General features: G+C 32.9%; 1 protein-coding gene across 2 annotated transcripts in view; it reads left to right on the plus strand.

The window, feature by feature from the left end:
• Positions 1-18327, plus strand: part of NSF (N-ethylmaleimide sensitive factor, vesicle fusing ATPase) — a 192112-nt gene that overhangs the window by 136401 nt on the left and 37384 nt on the right. For both annotated transcript variants that reach the window (XM_074260997.1, XM_074260998.1), the window contains 2 exons: positions 2193-2259; positions 4059-4138. In XM_074260997.1, coding sequence (XP_074117098.1) covers positions 2193-2259; positions 4059-4138 — 147 coding nt within the window. The remainder of the gene's footprint in view (positions 1-2192; positions 2260-4058; positions 4139-18327) is intronic.

Below are 18327 nucleotides of genomic sequence, written 5' to 3' on the forward strand. Positions count from 1 at the left end.
TACTTTTTCTTTGTAGCATCTTCAACTCCCATGAGTTTAATTATAATCTCTATGCAGATGATAAATCTGTATGTCCAACTGCACTCTCCTGAGCTTCAGTCCCACCTAACTAACCATCTCTTGTACCTTTCAGACTCTCTTGGAGACACCACAAATGTAACACATCTCAAACAGAATCCTCTTCCCTTTGGCCCTCAAACCTATAACTCATTTAGACTTTGTGACTTCTGTCAAAGGCACCTCCGCTCCTCTAGTCTTCAAGTTTCCCAACCTTGGGAAATGAGGCAGCACCAAATCATGAAATCTCATTTCCTTCTTTCATCCTCCCATATTTTAATCAGGTGTCATATCTTTCCATTTCTACTTCCACAATACATCTTCCACCCTGATCCCTTCTCATACAGCCACCACTGTAATTCAGGCCCTTTTTATCTCATTACTTGATTGTTTCAATGCAATAGCATCTTAGTTGATTTCCCAGCCTTAAATCATTCCCACTGCAATCTACCTTTTACACTTCTGACAGAGTAGTTTTCCTAAAGCAAAGTCCTAATCAATAAACTCCAGTGGCTCCCTATTGCCTCTAGAATAAGACATAAAGGAGATCATATGTCTTAAAAGCCAAATAATGGAGATTACTTGGTTTATTAAGCCCTTCACAATCTGGCCCCAACCAGTCTTATCAATCTTGTTATACATTACTACCTTTCCCATATTCTACAATCCAGCCAAACTGGTCTTGTTTTTCCTCATGTGGGTACTTCTCCCACCTCCAAGCCTTTTTCCAAACCATCCCCCATGTCAGGATTGCATAGATTTCCCCTCTTCAATATGCAACTCAAAATATTACCTTCTCTAGGAAGCCTTTACTGATCCTACTACTACTAGGCTCTCCCTTCCTAACTTACATTTAATTAGTAACTTATTTTCATAATTTTAAATTTATATTTAATTACTTTGTATTTATTATATGTTGTGTATACTTTTATTCTATATATATTTACACATGTACTTGTCTTTCTAGTTAGACTATAAACTCTATGAGAATAGAGATAATTTAATTTTTGTACTTGTAGTTCCAATATCTAACACAGTTCCCAGCACAGTTACTGTCTATCAGGACAAGTAGGTGGCATAGCAGACAGAATGCCAGTCCTGAAGTCAGGAATACTCATCTTCCTGAGTACAAATCTGGCCTCAGACATTTATTAGCTGTGTGACCCTGGGCAAATCATTTAGCCCTCTTTGCCTAAGTTTCCTCATCTGTCAAATGAGCTGGAGAAAGAAATGGTAAATCACTGCAGTATCTTTGCCAAGAAAGATTTGGACACGACAAAATGACAACAATAATAAATAATAAATGTTGTTTTTTGTGGCTTGCTTTCTTCCCTCATTAACCATCATTAAGCACTCTGCTTAATTTTTTGTTTACTACTTGTTACTTTATATTATTGTTATTCGTGTTTGTATGATATTCCCAAGTAGATTGTGAAAATTATGAGAGTAGGGATTATATTATCTCTCTGGGATTCATATTCCTCATTTGTAAGATGGAAATATTGGACTAGATAATCTCTAAAGGTTTCTTTCAGCTCTCTGCCTTTGAACTATAGTTTATATTTTCTCTCAGCACCTACATTGGTAAACATACTTAGTAAATAGTGGTTGAATCCTTCTCCTGTACCTTATGTCCTGTATGATCATGAATGACACCACCTTTGTGATCCTCAGTTTTTTATCTGTAAAACAAGGCATTGGATTAAATGTCTTTTAAGTTCCCTACTTGTTAAAATAGTGTGATCCAAGTGGTAATGGAAAAGGAGGGAGAGGTATCAAAAACATTTCAGAGGTAATAGGATCAGGATTGGTGAAGTGACTATATTTTAACATAAAATGTGAATTTCATATCTACCCAGAATACTTCACATTTATTGTGGCACAATGGAAGGAGCATTGAAATAATTGGGAAGTCTGGATTCTAATAGAAACTCTTTGGTTTCCCTGGACCTCAATTTCCTAATCCATATAATAAAGAGATTAGACTAAGTAATATCAGTTTAACATTTTAGGATTTTGAAATTCTGAATGAGTGTGGTGTGAAATTAAGCATTATTTAATAATATAATAGTGACTTGGGATTTGTCATAATTATGAAGGTCAAGAAAATAATAAATGGTTTTGCTCTATTACAGATCTTTGATGATGCATATAAATCCCAGCTCAGTTGTGTGGTTGTGGATGACATTGAAAGACTTTTAGGTGAGTTATATGCTGGTACATATATATGATTTTTTTATTTAATTATATTTTTATTATAATCCAATATTTTATTATATATAATAGTGAGTTAATTTATAATATATATAATAAATTTAGTTTGGTATATTCTATTGAATTGTTTTATTTTTGATGAGAGGTAGTAGAAATAGCACTGGCTTTGGAAACCAAGGCTTCAATTTTGATTCTTCCCTCTATTATGGAACCTTCAGCAGGTCACTTTACCTCAGTTTCTTCATCTGTAAAATGAAGAAGTTGGGCTAAGATAACTCAAGTTTTTAATCTACAATTCCATATACAAGGTTAAAGCCCAAATGTTTTCATCTAAAATCATTCACTAAGTGTATATTAAGTGCTTTGTACCGAGCACTATACTAGGGGCTGGGGATTCATGTATGGAGAATGAAGTAATCTCTATTTTTTAGAAATTTATATTCTAATATTAGGACAAGGCAACCAAGGTATATATGATGGGGAAGAAGGTGCAGGGAGTGTAGAAGGCAGTTATCATGTGTGTGTGTGTGTGTGTGTTTGTGTAATAGATACATAAAATAGTTACAAACTAGTTAAATAGGGCACCAGCTGTTGATGAGAATCAGTAGAAGTTGAAGAACAGGATTGTATTCAGGACTAGAGGCTAGCTAGTGCTCAGGTGTGGAGATGGGATCTAGTGTGTCATGTAAGGACCAGAGACATTACCTTCCATCATGCCAAGTAACTATTATTCCTACTTTATCTTCTCCTAACATCTAGATTTGGGAGATGGGACCAAACATACCACTGAACAACTTCCATATTTACATAGTTTTTAGGTACTAGGGAAAAATTGATTTGTGTGTGTGTCTGTGTAAAATGCATAAAAATTAAAAACAAGTTATGGGGGATTAAGTACAATATACTTTAATGACAGCAGTAGTAATGAAACATATTTGCAAGCACTGAACAATTGTTTTAATCTTATTATAATTAAAAGAAGAACCTTCTCAGTCTTTTAGCTTTAGTCCACTGGGTAAAGGTGTTAAATAATTTAAGATAGGTAATAATGGCCAAATTCCTGTGTCTCTGCTATTATTTGGTTGCATAGAAATACCTTGCACACATGATATATAGTAATTCATTTAAGTAATATTTTAGCAAGTTTAATAAATGCTTCTTGGTTATTTATTTTGCCATAATTTATATTCTCCCATTATTTTGATTTTTTATCCTATATGCATGGAACTAAATTCTTACAATTTTTGTATTCCTAAAAACAGCTTAGTAAAATCAATCACAGAATTTTAGAATTGAAAGGAGCCTCTGAGTTCAAATCTAGTCTGCACTTGATTCAGAATCCCATCTATCCTTTGCCTAAAGACCTCCTTTCATGAGAAATCTTCTTAGTCAACCCATTCCTATTTGGAAAAGTTTTAATTGTTAAAATCTTCACATTCAGTCTAAATATATGCCTGAGATTTCCATGAAGTATGCCTCATTCTGTTTCTGGGACCAAATAGAACCAGTTTCTTATACAAGGTGCTAGCCTTTCAAGTACTTGAAGATAGCAATGCTGTCCTCACTATTATAATAAGTCTTCTCCAGACTAATATCTCCTCTTCTTTCAACTCGTATTCATATGGTAGTGTCCAGTCCCTCTCTCACCATCCTTATATTTTTTGCCTTGCTTTTGGGTATATATAATTATTGTTTAGGGTATGTGTATTTGTTAATAAATAAAAATCTGAATTCTTAAAATCTATACATGTGTATTTTTAATCCACAAACACATTTTTATCTTTTAGATTATGTCCCTATTGGACCTCGGTTTTCCAATTTAGTATTGCAGGCCCTTCTCGTATTACTGAAGAAGGCACCACCTCAGGTAAAATCAGTTTTTTCCAAAACTCAATAAGTAATGGAAATATTCATTAGCAATTTATAAAAGGTATTTTATGTGTTCCTGTGCTATTACTGAGTAAACAAAGTTTGGGAGAGGGTTGTTTTTGTTTTTGCTGCTGACCTGTGATTTCATTAGTGTGGAAAGTTCAGTATTACAAGTGTAAAAACTCTCTCCACTAATATAGATTAGTCACTTCTCTTTAATTTATGGCTTTGGAGGATTACCTGGGGGCTCTGAGTTCTTCAGTGAGGTCACACAACAGTATATGTTAGAGGTAGGATTTAAAACCATGTCTTGGTGACTTCAAAGCTGACCTTCCAGACACTGTATCTTCTAGGCTACCTCTAAAAATTATCAGGTAACTGGAAACACCAGTGCTTATAAAGATACCAGAAAGGTAATCTAGTCTAGTCATCAAGTCATCAAATAGGTGACTGTCTAAACAGTTTTCTGTTTTCTTCATCATCTCCATGAATGGAATCTTTTTCTATAGACCTTTCCAGTATTTTAATCTTTCAGATTAATTGATCAGAGCCTTTTATTTATCTGTTCATTCATGAACTTGAAAACCTTTTTCAAATGACAAAAAAAATTCCCCTTGTGTTCAGGATCTATGAGAGGTCATGCTTTGAGCCTTGTCATTCACTTCTATACTGAACTTTATAAAAGTTTGTGTATTGGAGAAAACTTGTAATTATGTTATGATGATATCTTAAAAATTATATTTCTAGAGAAGTGTTGTTTTCCTGATCTTTTACTGACTTGGAAAGGTGCTTAGGAAGCATGAAAACTGAATTTTAATTAATATACTTACATATTTTACTCATATAGAATCTTTTATGCTACCAAAGTTACCAATCTTCCAATATACTTACAGGAGTGAATTAAAAATATTAAATTGTAGAATCTGCCAGAGTCTGATTGGTTTTACCAATTCATTTACTTGACAAAGTCAGAAGCCAATATAAAAGTTTTAAAGTACTGATTTGAAAACATTAATATCAGTGTTTGAAAATAAGCATGATTTAATCTTCTATCTGAAGCTAGAGTAAATCTTAAGTATTATAGAAAAATTTAATATTAATCTGATGACTAATTTTTGGTCTAATAATTTAACATTATATTCAGGATTATAGTATAAAGTAACATAATATACAAATACTTTGGTTAATAACTACACCTTAATTTATTAAGAAGGGTTTATGTTTTCCTCATCCTTCCATAAACCTTACTAATTAGAATTTTAGCTTCTATCAAATCTTAGCTTTGAGAAGAGAATGTACAAGTTTTCATTCCTTATTTCTTTTAATGTTCAAATAAACCTAAAGTCACTGAGATGAAAAATTAATCTTTACCAATCTTCCCCCTCAAAACTCCTTTCTGAGGTCCATTTATCCTCTTATAGCCTTAATTTGATAGTTTCAGGCAGATGATATTTTTCTAGTCACCAAGAGCAGTTGGTGAAATTTTTTTTGGAAGTAGAACAAAAGAATCCCCATTTTCACAGAAGTCCCTTATCACCATATTGTTAGTTATATATTTCTACTCTGTGCTAGATTTTGTAAAAAGGAAATTAAACTTAGCTTGTTCCAAGCTTAGAAATATTTGTAATCAACCTCAAACAGCAGTGGTAGAGGCAAACATGTAGAAGAGGAATACACACTTTAAATTGGAGCAGAAAAGGAGCCATTTATTTTTATAAATGATAGTAAGCTATTTTAGGGTAGGATTGTCCCATTTTTCTTCTATGCAGCATAGTAAAATGACCACAGTAAACACTTAATAAGCAATAAATGAATAAGAACACTTGTGGTGGTGTTTAGCACATTGGTGAATGGAAACATATTCAGAAAAAAGACTTCATAAGCTTCTCAAAGGTTAGAAGGGGTATGCATCTGATATTACTTAGAACAAAGCTGAATAGAAACAATTGTATAATCAAGTCAGAATTTCTTTGAGATATTATAAAGATTCTGATATATAATAATAGTTACTAATAATATATAATGTTTTTAATCAAAATTTGGTAATTGTAACTTAAGCTTCTGGTTCTTAGTGAGATGGTTCTTTACTATATTTGAATGTGGGAAAGGAGAACCGAATAGTTGCTTTATTTCTGGGTGGCCTATAATTCCCCAAATAAAAATATTATCATGTGTTCTAACATGCTTCTAAAATTAGTGTAAACTCTTACTGAAAGTAAAGAGACTCTTTCAAGCAGATTCTGTGTCAAGAATTTTTGTCACTGAAAAACAAAAGAAATAGTTTTCTTTTCAAGCCATTATCAGGAAGGCATTTCTGGTGGATTTCTTTAGAGAACTATTAAGGATATTTGACTTTGAAAATTTAGCAAAACTATAGAAACAGGGAACTGTCAAGTGTCACTGGTAAGAAATTTGGCAATAACCTGCTCAGCTGTAGGCATTCTTCTAAAATTAAAAAAAAAAAAAATTAATTGCACTGATATGCAATCCAGTAATAATAAGCCACACAGAAGCCTTAATTTTATATATGGTATGATTCTACCCAGAAAAATCATGTATGCACATGCCCAAGCAAGACAATTACTTCAGAGGATCTGTGTTGTGTATCAAGATACTGCCTACCCCCTGCTCCTGTCCCCCTGCATCGTAAATTGGCTCACTAAAGCTGGCTCACAAACCTTCCTGTTCTCCTGTGTAATTGTCTAGGGGGTTTGCACTTCCATTGCAGGTCTAAAAATGAATGTCAGACTCGAGTCACTAAGATAATGTTCTTTTTAGTTTAAATTTTACTAAATAAATACTTGTACTTCTGTGAACCTGGAGTTGAATAGATTTGTTTCAAATTTAGCTCATAAAGAACTTAACGATTGGTTTGTTGTCCCTTAAGAATATAAAAAGTAGAGTGTGTAGATCATGAAGACTGAAAAACATCATCACATTTTGTTTAGCATCTTTTTAAAACCAATTAAAAGCTTTTCTAAAATGGATTGAACGGGGGAAAATAGAACATGTTCCCTAGGTCTTTATTCTAATCAAGTTTCTCTGTGTTCTGCAGAAGAAGAGATTGAGGGGGGATAGAAAGGTTGAAAAGGGCTGTCCCAGCAGGGAGCCAAGCCGGAGAAAAGGGCTTCTCTGAGAATGAAGCAGGGCAGCTCAGCCAGCCTGAGAGTCGGCTTCATCTACATGCAGAGCCCCACAAGGCAGGGCATGCTCACCATCACCAGAGGGTTCACATGTGCTTCCCCGCTGATTTCTATGAAAAGCTAACAATCAGCTTGGAGGGTGAAAGACCATTGCTGGGCACTCTCACTGAGTTCGAGGTACAATTTGCCCAGTGTTAGGAAATGTCCAGCTGAGCAGGGAGAGGCTCTGAGACTTCAGTGGTGTTCCTGGACCATCTCCTGTACTAGACACTAGGACTTTTCAAGTTTTTGCAGGTTTACCAAAATGAAGGAGGGGTGGGGTGTAGAGTGGGAAGGAGAGACGTGTTCTTTCAGTTCAGAAAGATGTAAGCTGTAGTCTTTAATGTTAAATAGGAAAGGGTACTAATGTAAAGCAGTTAATGATGGGTAAATCTAATTTTTTTTTAGTTTTTCTTTTTTATTATGAATTAAATATCAATATGTATATGAGAATTTATATATATGTATGTGCATATATATATATACATACATATATACATATATATGTAAAGAACAGAAAAGGAGTGGGACTGAACTTTTATTGTATAGTTTTAAACTGTAAATGAAATTTAACGTAATATTACCCTAATTGTCCAACTTGTCTGTTGCATGTTCTTAATTTTCTTCCGTTCTCTCTTCTGTGTATTGTTTAAATGTTTCATTTTCAGTTTTTCATTGGGAAGGGATCATTGCATCTCTGTCTTTCTCACCTCAACACCTCCTTCTCCTACAAAATAAAACCCTCCCTCAAGCCAGATATGTATAGTCACACAAACATATGCACACATTGGCTGTGTCTAAAAATGTATGTCCCATTCTGCACATCTAGGCCATCACCTCTGTACCAAGATGTGGAAAAGTGTGTTTCATCAGTATTTTTGAGCTGTGATCAAAAATTGCATTAATCAAACTTCTCAAAATGTTCACAGTTATTCTGATTTACATTATAGTATTTATTTATATAAATTGTTTTCTTGGTCTGCTCATTTCACTCTTAATCAGTTCACAGATCTTCCCAGGTTTCTCTACATAAAATATTTTTGTCATTTCTTATAGTAAAATATCATTCTAATATATTCACATAACATAATTTTTAAGCCATTTCCCTACTAATTAGCACCTACTTTGTTTCCAGTTGATTGCTATAACATAAAATGCTTCTGTAAATATTTTTGTACATATGGGAAGAATGAGTAAATCCTGAAATGCACTCTAACAGAATATGAGAGTATATGATTTTTTTTTCTTTCATTCCTGTCCTTAAGCTTCTTTTCCAGCTCACCTCTCCCTGTATTTTGGTTAAAACTGTAATTCCTAAAAAAGAAACTCTGTATGTCTGAAAATGACAACAGCTTCCTAATCTAGTATGAAAATAAACTTATTAAATTGAGAACCATATTTGTACATGTGAAATGGAATAATAGTATTATTTATAGAGAATGTTTTTTCTTCTTAAGTTATTTGATCATTTATTATTCTTAATAGCATCATGTACCTTTATGATAGTATCATCTTTTAAGCCTGCATGTTGATCATTGACATTTTGTCTAATTTATAAAGTGAAGAGAACAGCTTTTCTTTCCCTCTCAACTTTCTTTAACCGGAAGCATTATTTTAGGCAGTGATATAAGAGGACATGACTAGGGGCTAGGAAGACTGTAATTTGTGAACCAGTAGGAAAATGCTGCCAGCAATGATGATGCTCAGATATAGCCAAGAAGCACCAACAAAAATGCATCATGGTGTGGATTTTTTTCCCTGTCTTTGGATTTTGTTATAATATCAATGTTCTTTCTTAAAACAAGCTGCTTTTTATGTACTCTTTAAGAAATTCAAAAATGCAATTTTACTTTGGAAATGTCTAAACTAATATAGAGCAGTCTCTACCTACTTTGAATATTTTTGGTGAAATAAATAGATAATGAAAGAAAATTGTGCTGGCTTGCACAGGAGTATCTCTTTATCTATTCAAAATTAATTATGGCTTATGACTTCAGTATGACTCAGTAAGCCTAAGCTCTGCTTTAGGAAAGATCAGACATTTTGCCAGATAAACTTACAAGTAACTGTTTTGCATTTGAGATAATGTCTTTGTTGGGAAAATACTTAGTGATGATTGATACTTAATGACGTCACTTCCCCACTTGGAAATAAAAGGGAATGATTTATCAGCATATGAATTCATTAAGTGAGCATAATAATTATTCATCACATTCTCTCTGTGTGTGTATGTGCCACATATTCCTCTTTTCTTGTCATATACATTGGTGTTAGGTACCTTGCTTTATACATTATACTTGTTGAATCTGTGTGCCTTAAAAAGTTACAGGAAAATTGAATTTTAAAATAGAACCGTAGTTGAAAAGCATTTATGTTGTATTCTTATAATGATCTTTAATGAATTTTTTTATAAATAACATTAATTTGTCAGCTTGGTAGATCTGGATTTTCACATATAAAATTTTTTAAAAGTAAGATATACAGTAAAAGACTGGTGAATTACAATAAAATTTAGAAGATACTTATCTTCTTTTCAGGAAATGTTTAATCCAACAGAGTAAGACAGTACATGTTGAAAACTGGAATATATTACTGGAATCAGGATTAGAGATTAACGAAGTAGGCAGCAGTGTAGATCATAGAATGTTGGGTTGTAAAGCATATATAGTATTTTTAATGTTATTTTTCACATATTCCCATATTCTTAATGTCAGAAAATTCTGCTTTCCATGGCTTATGATCAGTCAAGTTGCATATATTAGAGTAAAAATCCAGAGTCACAAATGGAATCATACCAGGGCCCACATTCTAGACCTTGCCCAGGTGATTAAATGATACTTCCTAGTTATGACTATGAACATGAAAAATGTTCAGTACTAAGAGACAAAATATATTCATTTGAGATGCCCGTTAAGTGGGAAATGGCTGAACACATAGTAGTATATAATTGTTATTGTGATATAAGAAATGATGAAGTGGAGTGTTTTAGAAAATCCTGGGAAGACTTTTATGAGCTGATGCAAAGTGAAGAAAGTTGAACTAAGAGAATATTATACACATTAACATCAATATTGTAATGACAACCATAAAGTTTAATAAATTTTACGACTAAAATAAAATGTTCTCTTATGGTCACAATGACTTCTTCCTAGATCCAGGGTTTATAAAGATATTAATAGCTTTTACAGAGTGTCATTGGAAACAACTAGTTAGCTAGAATTATATATATGTTATACAGAACTGATTTCATTTTTAAAGTTAGGCTGATGACTATATGAAGTTAAAAAATCTGGGTTCAAATCCTAGTTTTTCCTCTTACATGCTGTATGACTAAATAAATTCCCTTATTTATAAAATGAAATGTTTGAACCAAACACCACTAAGGTCCCTTCTAATTATAAAATCCTATATTCCTATTTCCTCACTTCAAATTTAAATTTTAGTATTCAATATTTGTTTGACCTTTCATAAACCAAAAACTCTCTCTTCATTTTCTTTATTTCTAAAACAAGGATGTTAATGCTTATACCACAGAATACTATGTAAATATAATTATTATTAAGTTAGCATGCTTTACTTTTTTAGAAGCACCATCTACTTACTAAAGGATGGAAGCAGTAGCAGTAGTAGGTCCATATACATCTCACTATAAGAAAGTGAGATACTTCACTTTTCCTTATCACTAGAAATTTTTGAAAGGAAAGAAGACAACACTATCCTAAAAGGTTTAGAGATTCTCATATCTATGTGAAATTGGAACTTTATTGCTATGTCAACATTCTTAAAACTTGGGAAATCTCCAGAGAAATCATTGTGTTCTAAGAATTTCTTTGTAAATCATTTCAAATTCATGATAAATTTTTGGATTATTTTTCAACTGTGAAGTGTCTGAAGGCAGATTCGAACTCAGGAAGATGAGTTTTCCTCATTCCAGGGCTGGCTGGCTGTCCACTGAGCACCCTAGCTGTTTTTCAGTCATGTCCAATTCTTCATTGAACCCATTTGGAGTTTTTTTGGCAAAAGTAATAGAGAGATTGGCTTTTTTTCTTCTCCAGGTTGATAATACAGAGTATTCAAAGATATTTGAGGATAAGGAAGATGAAGTATCAATTTTAAATATACAATGACAGAATTTTTTAAAGCCTAAAGGAAAAACTAATTGAACCATGGGGAAAAATAGATGGCAAAGCAGGTAGTGTTCATTGCCTAGTGAGCTTCTTGTGAAATGAATCTATATTTTTTGTAGATTGTAGAAATGTGAGAAATAAGGGGTTTTTAAACACTGTTTTACCTCTGATTTTTAAAATAATGTATCATTAGTATCTAAAGAAAAGCAAGCAGTCACCAATGATGTAACACTCAGAGATATCAATATATGTAATTTTAATACCAGATTATCCTGTTCTCCAGATCTCATATGTATTTATTTTCTGATGTTAAGTGACTTTTGTTTTTCCCAATGCTGGCTCTTTTACATTCTCATTCTCTTTTTTTTAAAGCTTTTTATTTTCAAAACATATGCATGGATAATTTTTCAACATTTATCCTTGTATAGTCTTGTGTTTCAGATTTTCCCCTCCTTCTCTCCATCCTCTCCTCTAGATGGCAAGCAATCCATTATATGTTATACATGTTAAAAAGATATGTTAAATCCAATTTGTGTAAACATATTTATACAGTTATCTTGCTGCACAAGAAAAAGCAGATCAAAAAGGAAAGTAAATGAGTAAGAAAAGAAAATGCAAGCAAACAACAACAAAAAGAGTGAGAATGTTATGTTATCCACATTCAATTCCCACAGTCCTCTCTCTGGGTGTAGATGATTCTCTTCATCACAAGATTATTGGAGCTGGCATTAATCATCTCATTGTTGGAAAGAGTCACATTCATCAGAATTAATTGTCATATAATATTGATGTTGTCATGTACAATGATCTCCTGGTTCTGCTCATCTCAGCATCAGTTCATTAAGTCTCTCCAAGCCTCTCTGTATTCCTCCTGCTGGTCATTTCTTACAGAGCAATAATATTCCATAACATTCATATACCTTAACTTATTCAGCCATTCTCCAATTGATGGGCATCCACTCACTTTCCAGTTTCTTGCCACTATGAAAAGGGCTGCCACAAACATTTTTGCACATGTGTCTCCCTTTCTTCCTTTAAGATCTCTTTAGAATATAGGCCCAAGAGAAACACTGCTGGATGAAAGGATATGTACAATTTGATAACTTTTTGTTTGCTCACATTCTCATTCTCTTTGCTCACATAGTTCTCTATGCTTGGGATGCTTTCTTCCCTAAACCTATATTCATTTTTTGAAATCTTAAAAAGCCCAATTCACACCAACTCTTTCATTGATCTTTTACTCAACTTCTTTACCCCAAGTCCGGAATGATCTTTCTTTCTTTGATATCAAATAGTCTTTCATATCTTTCTTATGTTTCTATTATGTTCTGTTTTGCTTTATAGTTATGGAGAGGGGAAACTACTGACTGTCCCTTCATAATTTTAAAGTCTTCAAGAGTCAAACATATTTAAAAAAAAAAAAAAAAAAAAAAAAAAAAAAAAACTTTGGTCCTGAACCACAAAATAAATAAGGAAAAAACTGGGGAGGTTATTAGGATTCTAGAAAGCCTAGATATGCTAGACCTTTGGAGAAAATTGAATAGTAACAGAAAGGAATATACCTTTTTCTCAGCAGTACATGGCACTTACACAAAAATTGACCATATATTAGGGCATCAAAATCTCACAAATGCAAAAAGGCAGCAATGTAAGTAAATGCTTCCTTTTCAGATCACAAAGAAATAAAAGTTATATTCAATAAAGGACCAAGGAAAGATTAGACTAAAAACTAACTGGAAATTAATCTAATTCCAAAGAATGAGTGAGTCAAAACAACAAATCACAGAAACAATCCATAATTTCATCAAAGAAAATGACAATAATGAGACAACATATCAAAACCTATGGGATGCAGCCAAAGCAGTTCTTATGGGAAATTTTATCTCTCTAAAAAAAAGAAAGAGGAGATCAATGAATTAGGTATGCAACTAAAAAAGCTAGAAAAAGAACAAATTAAAAACCTCAAATTAAATACCAAATTTGAAACTCAAAGAAAAGATTAATAAAATGGAAACTAAGAAAACTATTGGACGAATATACAAACCTTGAGAGTTGGTTTTATGAAAAAAATAGCAAAATAGATAAACCTTTGGTTAATTTTATCAGAAAAAAAGGAAAGAAAAAAACAAATTACCAGCATCAAAAATGAAAGGGGTAAACTCACCACCAATGAAAAAGAAATTAAAGCAAAAATTAGGAACTATTTTGTACAACCCTATGGCAGCAAATCTGGTAACCTAACCAAAATGGATATTTACAAAAATATAAATTGCCCATTTTAACAGAAGAAGAAATAAAATACTTAGTCCCATTTTAGAAAAAAGAAACTGAAGTCATTAATGAACTCCCTAAGAAAAAAGCTCCAGGGCCAGATGTGAATTCTACTAAACATTTAACGAACAATTAATCCCAATACTTTGTAAACTATTTACAAAAATAAAGGAGTACTGCCAAATTCCTTCTATGACACAAATATGGCACTGATACCTAAATCAGGAAGGGCCAAAACGGAGAAAGAAAAGTACAGATCAATCTCCCTCATGAATATTGAAGTAAAAAATTTAAATAAAATATTAGCAAAAAGATTACAGCAACTTATCAGCAGGATAATATACTATGACCAAGTAGGATTTATACCAGGAATGCAGGATTGGTTCAATATTAGGAAAATTATTAACATAATCGACCATATCAATAACAAAACCTACAGAAATCATATAATCTCAATAGATGCAGAAAAGACTTTTGGCAAAATACAGCATCCATTCTTATTTAAAAACACTAGAGAACATAAGGATAAGGGAAGGGGAGCTTTCCTTAAAATAATAAGCAGTATCTATCTAAAACCTTCAGCAAGCATTAATTGCAATGGAGAGAAGCTGGATTCATTCCTAGTAAGAACAGGGGTGAAACAAGGATGCCCATTATTACTACTATTATTCAGTATTGTACTGAAAATGTTGGCTTTAGCAATAAGAAAAAAAAAGAAAATATTAAAGGAATTAGAATATGTAATGAGGAGATAAAACTATCACTCTTTGCAGATAATATGATGCTATACTTAGAGAATCCTACAAAGTCATCAAAAAACCTACTGGAAATAATTCACAGCTTTAGCAAAGTTGCAAGATATAAAATAAACCTACACAAATCATCAGCATTTTTGTATATTGTTGACAAAGCCCATCAGCAAGGGATAGAGAAATTCTATTTAAAATTACTGTAGATTAAAAAAAAATACTTGGGCATCTATCTGCCAGGACAAACCTAAGGACTATATAATCACAATTACAAAACACTTCTCACACAAATAAAATCAGATCTAAACAATTGGAAAAATGTTCATGGTTCAGCTAAGCTAATATAATAATAATGACAATTTTGTCAAAGTTGGTCTACTTGTTTAGTGCCATACAATCAAACTCCAAAATATTATTTTATAAAACTAGAAAAAATAATAAAATTCATCTGGAAGAATAAAAGATCAAGAATATTAAGGTAATTAACAAAAAAGAAAAATACAAAGGATGGTGGCTTAGCAGTACCAAACCTAAAACTATATAATAAAACAGCAGTAATCAAAACCATTTGGTACTAAGAAATAGAATGGTGGATCAGTAGAATAGATTAGATGCATACAGCACAATGATCAAGGCCTATTGCTAGCAGTCTGGTATTTGATAAAATTCCAAATTCTAGCTTCTAGAATAAGAACTCACTATTTGACAAAAATTGCTGAGAAAACTGGAAAATGATGTCAGAAATTCGGCATAGACCTACATCTCACATCCCATAGCAAAATAAGGTCAAAATGGATACATGATTTGTTCATAAAGGATAATACCATGAATGTTATGGAATATTATTGTTCTGTAAGAAGTGACCAGCAGGATGAATGCAGAGAGGTTTGGAGAGACATGAATTGATGCTGAGTGCAATGAGCAGAGAACCAGGAGATCATTATACACTTCAACAACAATACTATATGAAGTTCAGTTCTGATGGACATGGCTCTTTTCAACATTGAGAGGATCCAAATCAGTTCCAATTGATCAGTAATGAACACAACCAGCTGCACCCAGTGAAAGAACACTGGGAAATGAGTGTGGACTACAACATAGCATTTACACTCTTTCTGTTATTGTTTGCTTGCATTTTTGTTTTTCTTTCCAGGTTATTTTTACCTTCTTTCTAAGTCCAATTTTCCTTGTGCAACTTGCTATATACATATATTGTATTTAACATATAATTTAATATACTTAATATGTATGGGACTGCCTGCCATCTAGGGGTGGGGGATGGAGGGAAGGAGGGGAAAAGTTGGAACAGAAGTTTTTGCAAGGGTCAATGTTGAAAAAATTATTCATGCTTATGCTTTGTCAATAAAAACCTAAAATAGTAAAAAGAAAAAAAGAAAAGAAAACACACACACACACATACACACAGGATTATACCATAAAACAGATTAGGAGAATAAAGGATGATTTACCTATCAAATCTTTGGAGAAAGAAGGAATTTATGACTAAAGAGGAACTAGAGAACATTGTGAAACGCAAAATGGACAACTTTGATTACATTAAATTTAAAAATTTTTGCACAAAGAAAACCAATAGAAACAAGATTAAGAGGGAAGTACAAAGCTGGGAAAAAATCTACAGACAGTATTTCTGATAAAGGTCTCATTTCTAAGAATTGTGTCAAATTTATAAGAATACAAGTCATTCCCTAATTGATAAATGGTCAAAGGATATGAACAGACAATTTTCAAATCACAAAATTAAAACTATTTATAGTTACATGAAAAAATCCTCTAAATCACTATTGATTAGAGAAATGCAAATTAAAGCAACTCTGAGGTACCATCTCATACCTCTCAGATTGGCAAAGGTGACAGGAAAAGATAATGATAAATGTTGGAGGACATGTGGAAAAACTGGGAAACTAATGCATTGTTGGTGGAGTTGTGAAATAATTAATCCATCCATTCTGGAGAACAATTTGGAACTATGCCCAAAGGAGGGAAAAGGACCCACATGTGCAAAAATATTTGTAGCAACTCTTTTTCTGGTAGCAATGAATTGGAAAATAAGTGGATGCTCCTCAGATGGGGAATGGCTGATTAAGTTGTGGTATATGAAAGTAATGGAATATTATTGTTCTATAAAAGATGATGGGCAAGCTGATTATAGAAAGGCCTGGAAAGATTTACATCCATGAACTGATGCTGAGCAAAACCACCTGAACCAGAAACACATTGTACACAATAACAGCAAGAATATGCAGTGATCAACTAAGAAAGACTTGGTTCTTCTCAGCAGTTCAGTGAACCTAAGCAATCCCAATAGACTTTGGACCCAAAAAATGCTATCTGCATCCAGAAAAAGAATTAAGGAGACTGAATGTAAATCAACAAATGCTATTTCATTTCTTTTGTCTGCTTTTTTTTTTTCTTCTCCCATGTTTTTTCCCTTTTGCTCTGATTTTTCTTTCCCACTATGATTCATAAAGCAATGTACATTAAAAATAAATAGACTTACTACAATTAAAACAAACAAACAAACAAATTTAGGTCCTGAATGGTTTGGGCAATTTTATTTGCTCTAAAAGAATAGAGAGGAAAGAAGAAATTAAGAAAAGGAAAAAACTATTTCCCCCCCCCCCCCGAGGCAATTGGGGTAAGTGACTTGCCCAGGGTCACACAGCTAAGAAGTGTTAAGTGTGTGAGACCAGATTTGAACTCGGGGCCTCCTAAATTCAGGGCTGGTGCTCTATCCACTGCTCCATCTAGCTTCCCCAAGGAAAAAACGTTTACAATCTCTTATAATATTTCTCATAATATAATATTACATATTTGTGTGGTTCTATCTTCTGTTCCTCTCCCACGAGCACAAGGACCAATGTTTTAAATTATCTTTGTATCAACTCACATCTAGCTAGTTTTGTGAAAACTTCATATAACGAAAGTATACTAAAGCATTTTAAGATAAGTAGTAAAGTGGCTGTCATGGCAGAAATTAAATATGGATCCACACTTAACACCATCTACCAAAATAAGATCAAAATGGATCCATGATTTAGGCATAAAGAATGAGATCATAAATAGATTAGAGGAAAAGAGAATAGTCTACCTCTCAGACCTGTGGAGGAGGAAGGAATTTATGACCAGAGGAGAACTAGAGATCGTTATTGATCACAAAATAGAAGATTTTGATTACATCAAACTAAAAAGTTTCTGTACAAATAATACTAATGCAAACAAGATTAGAAGGGAAGTAACAAATTGGGAAAATATTTTTACAGTTAAAGGTTCAAAAAAAAAAAAAAGGTTCAGATAAAGGTCTCATTTCCAAAATAGATAGAGAACTGACCCTAATTTATAAGAAATCAAACCATTCTCCAATTGATAAATGTCAAAGGATATGAACAGACAATTCTCAGATAATGAAATTGAAACTATTTCCACTCATATGAAAGAATGTTCCAAATCACTACTGAGCAGAGAAATGCAAATTAAGACAACTCTGAGATACCTCTACACACCTGTCAGATTGGCTAAGATGACAGGGAAATAATGATGAATGTTGGAGCGGATGTGGGAAAACTGGGACACTAATACATTGTTGGTGGAATTGTGAAAGAATCCGGCCATTCTGGAGAGCAATTTGGAACTATGCCCAAAAAGTTATCAAACTGTGCATACCCTTTGATCCAGCATTGCTGCTATTGGGCTTATATCCCAAAGAAATACTAAAAAAGGGAAAGGGACCTGTATGTGCCAAAATGTTTGTGGCAGCTCTTTTTGTTGTAGCTAGAAACTGGAAGTTGAATGGATGCCCATCAATTGGAGAATGGTTGGGTAAATTATGGTATATGAAGG

Source organism: Sminthopsis crassicaudata, chromosome 4 (assembly GCF_048593235.1).
Source record: "Sminthopsis crassicaudata isolate SCR6 chromosome 4, ASM4859323v1, whole genome shotgun sequence".
Taxonomy (NCBI): domain Eukaryota; kingdom Metazoa; phylum Chordata; class Mammalia; order Dasyuromorphia; family Dasyuridae; genus Sminthopsis; species Sminthopsis crassicaudata.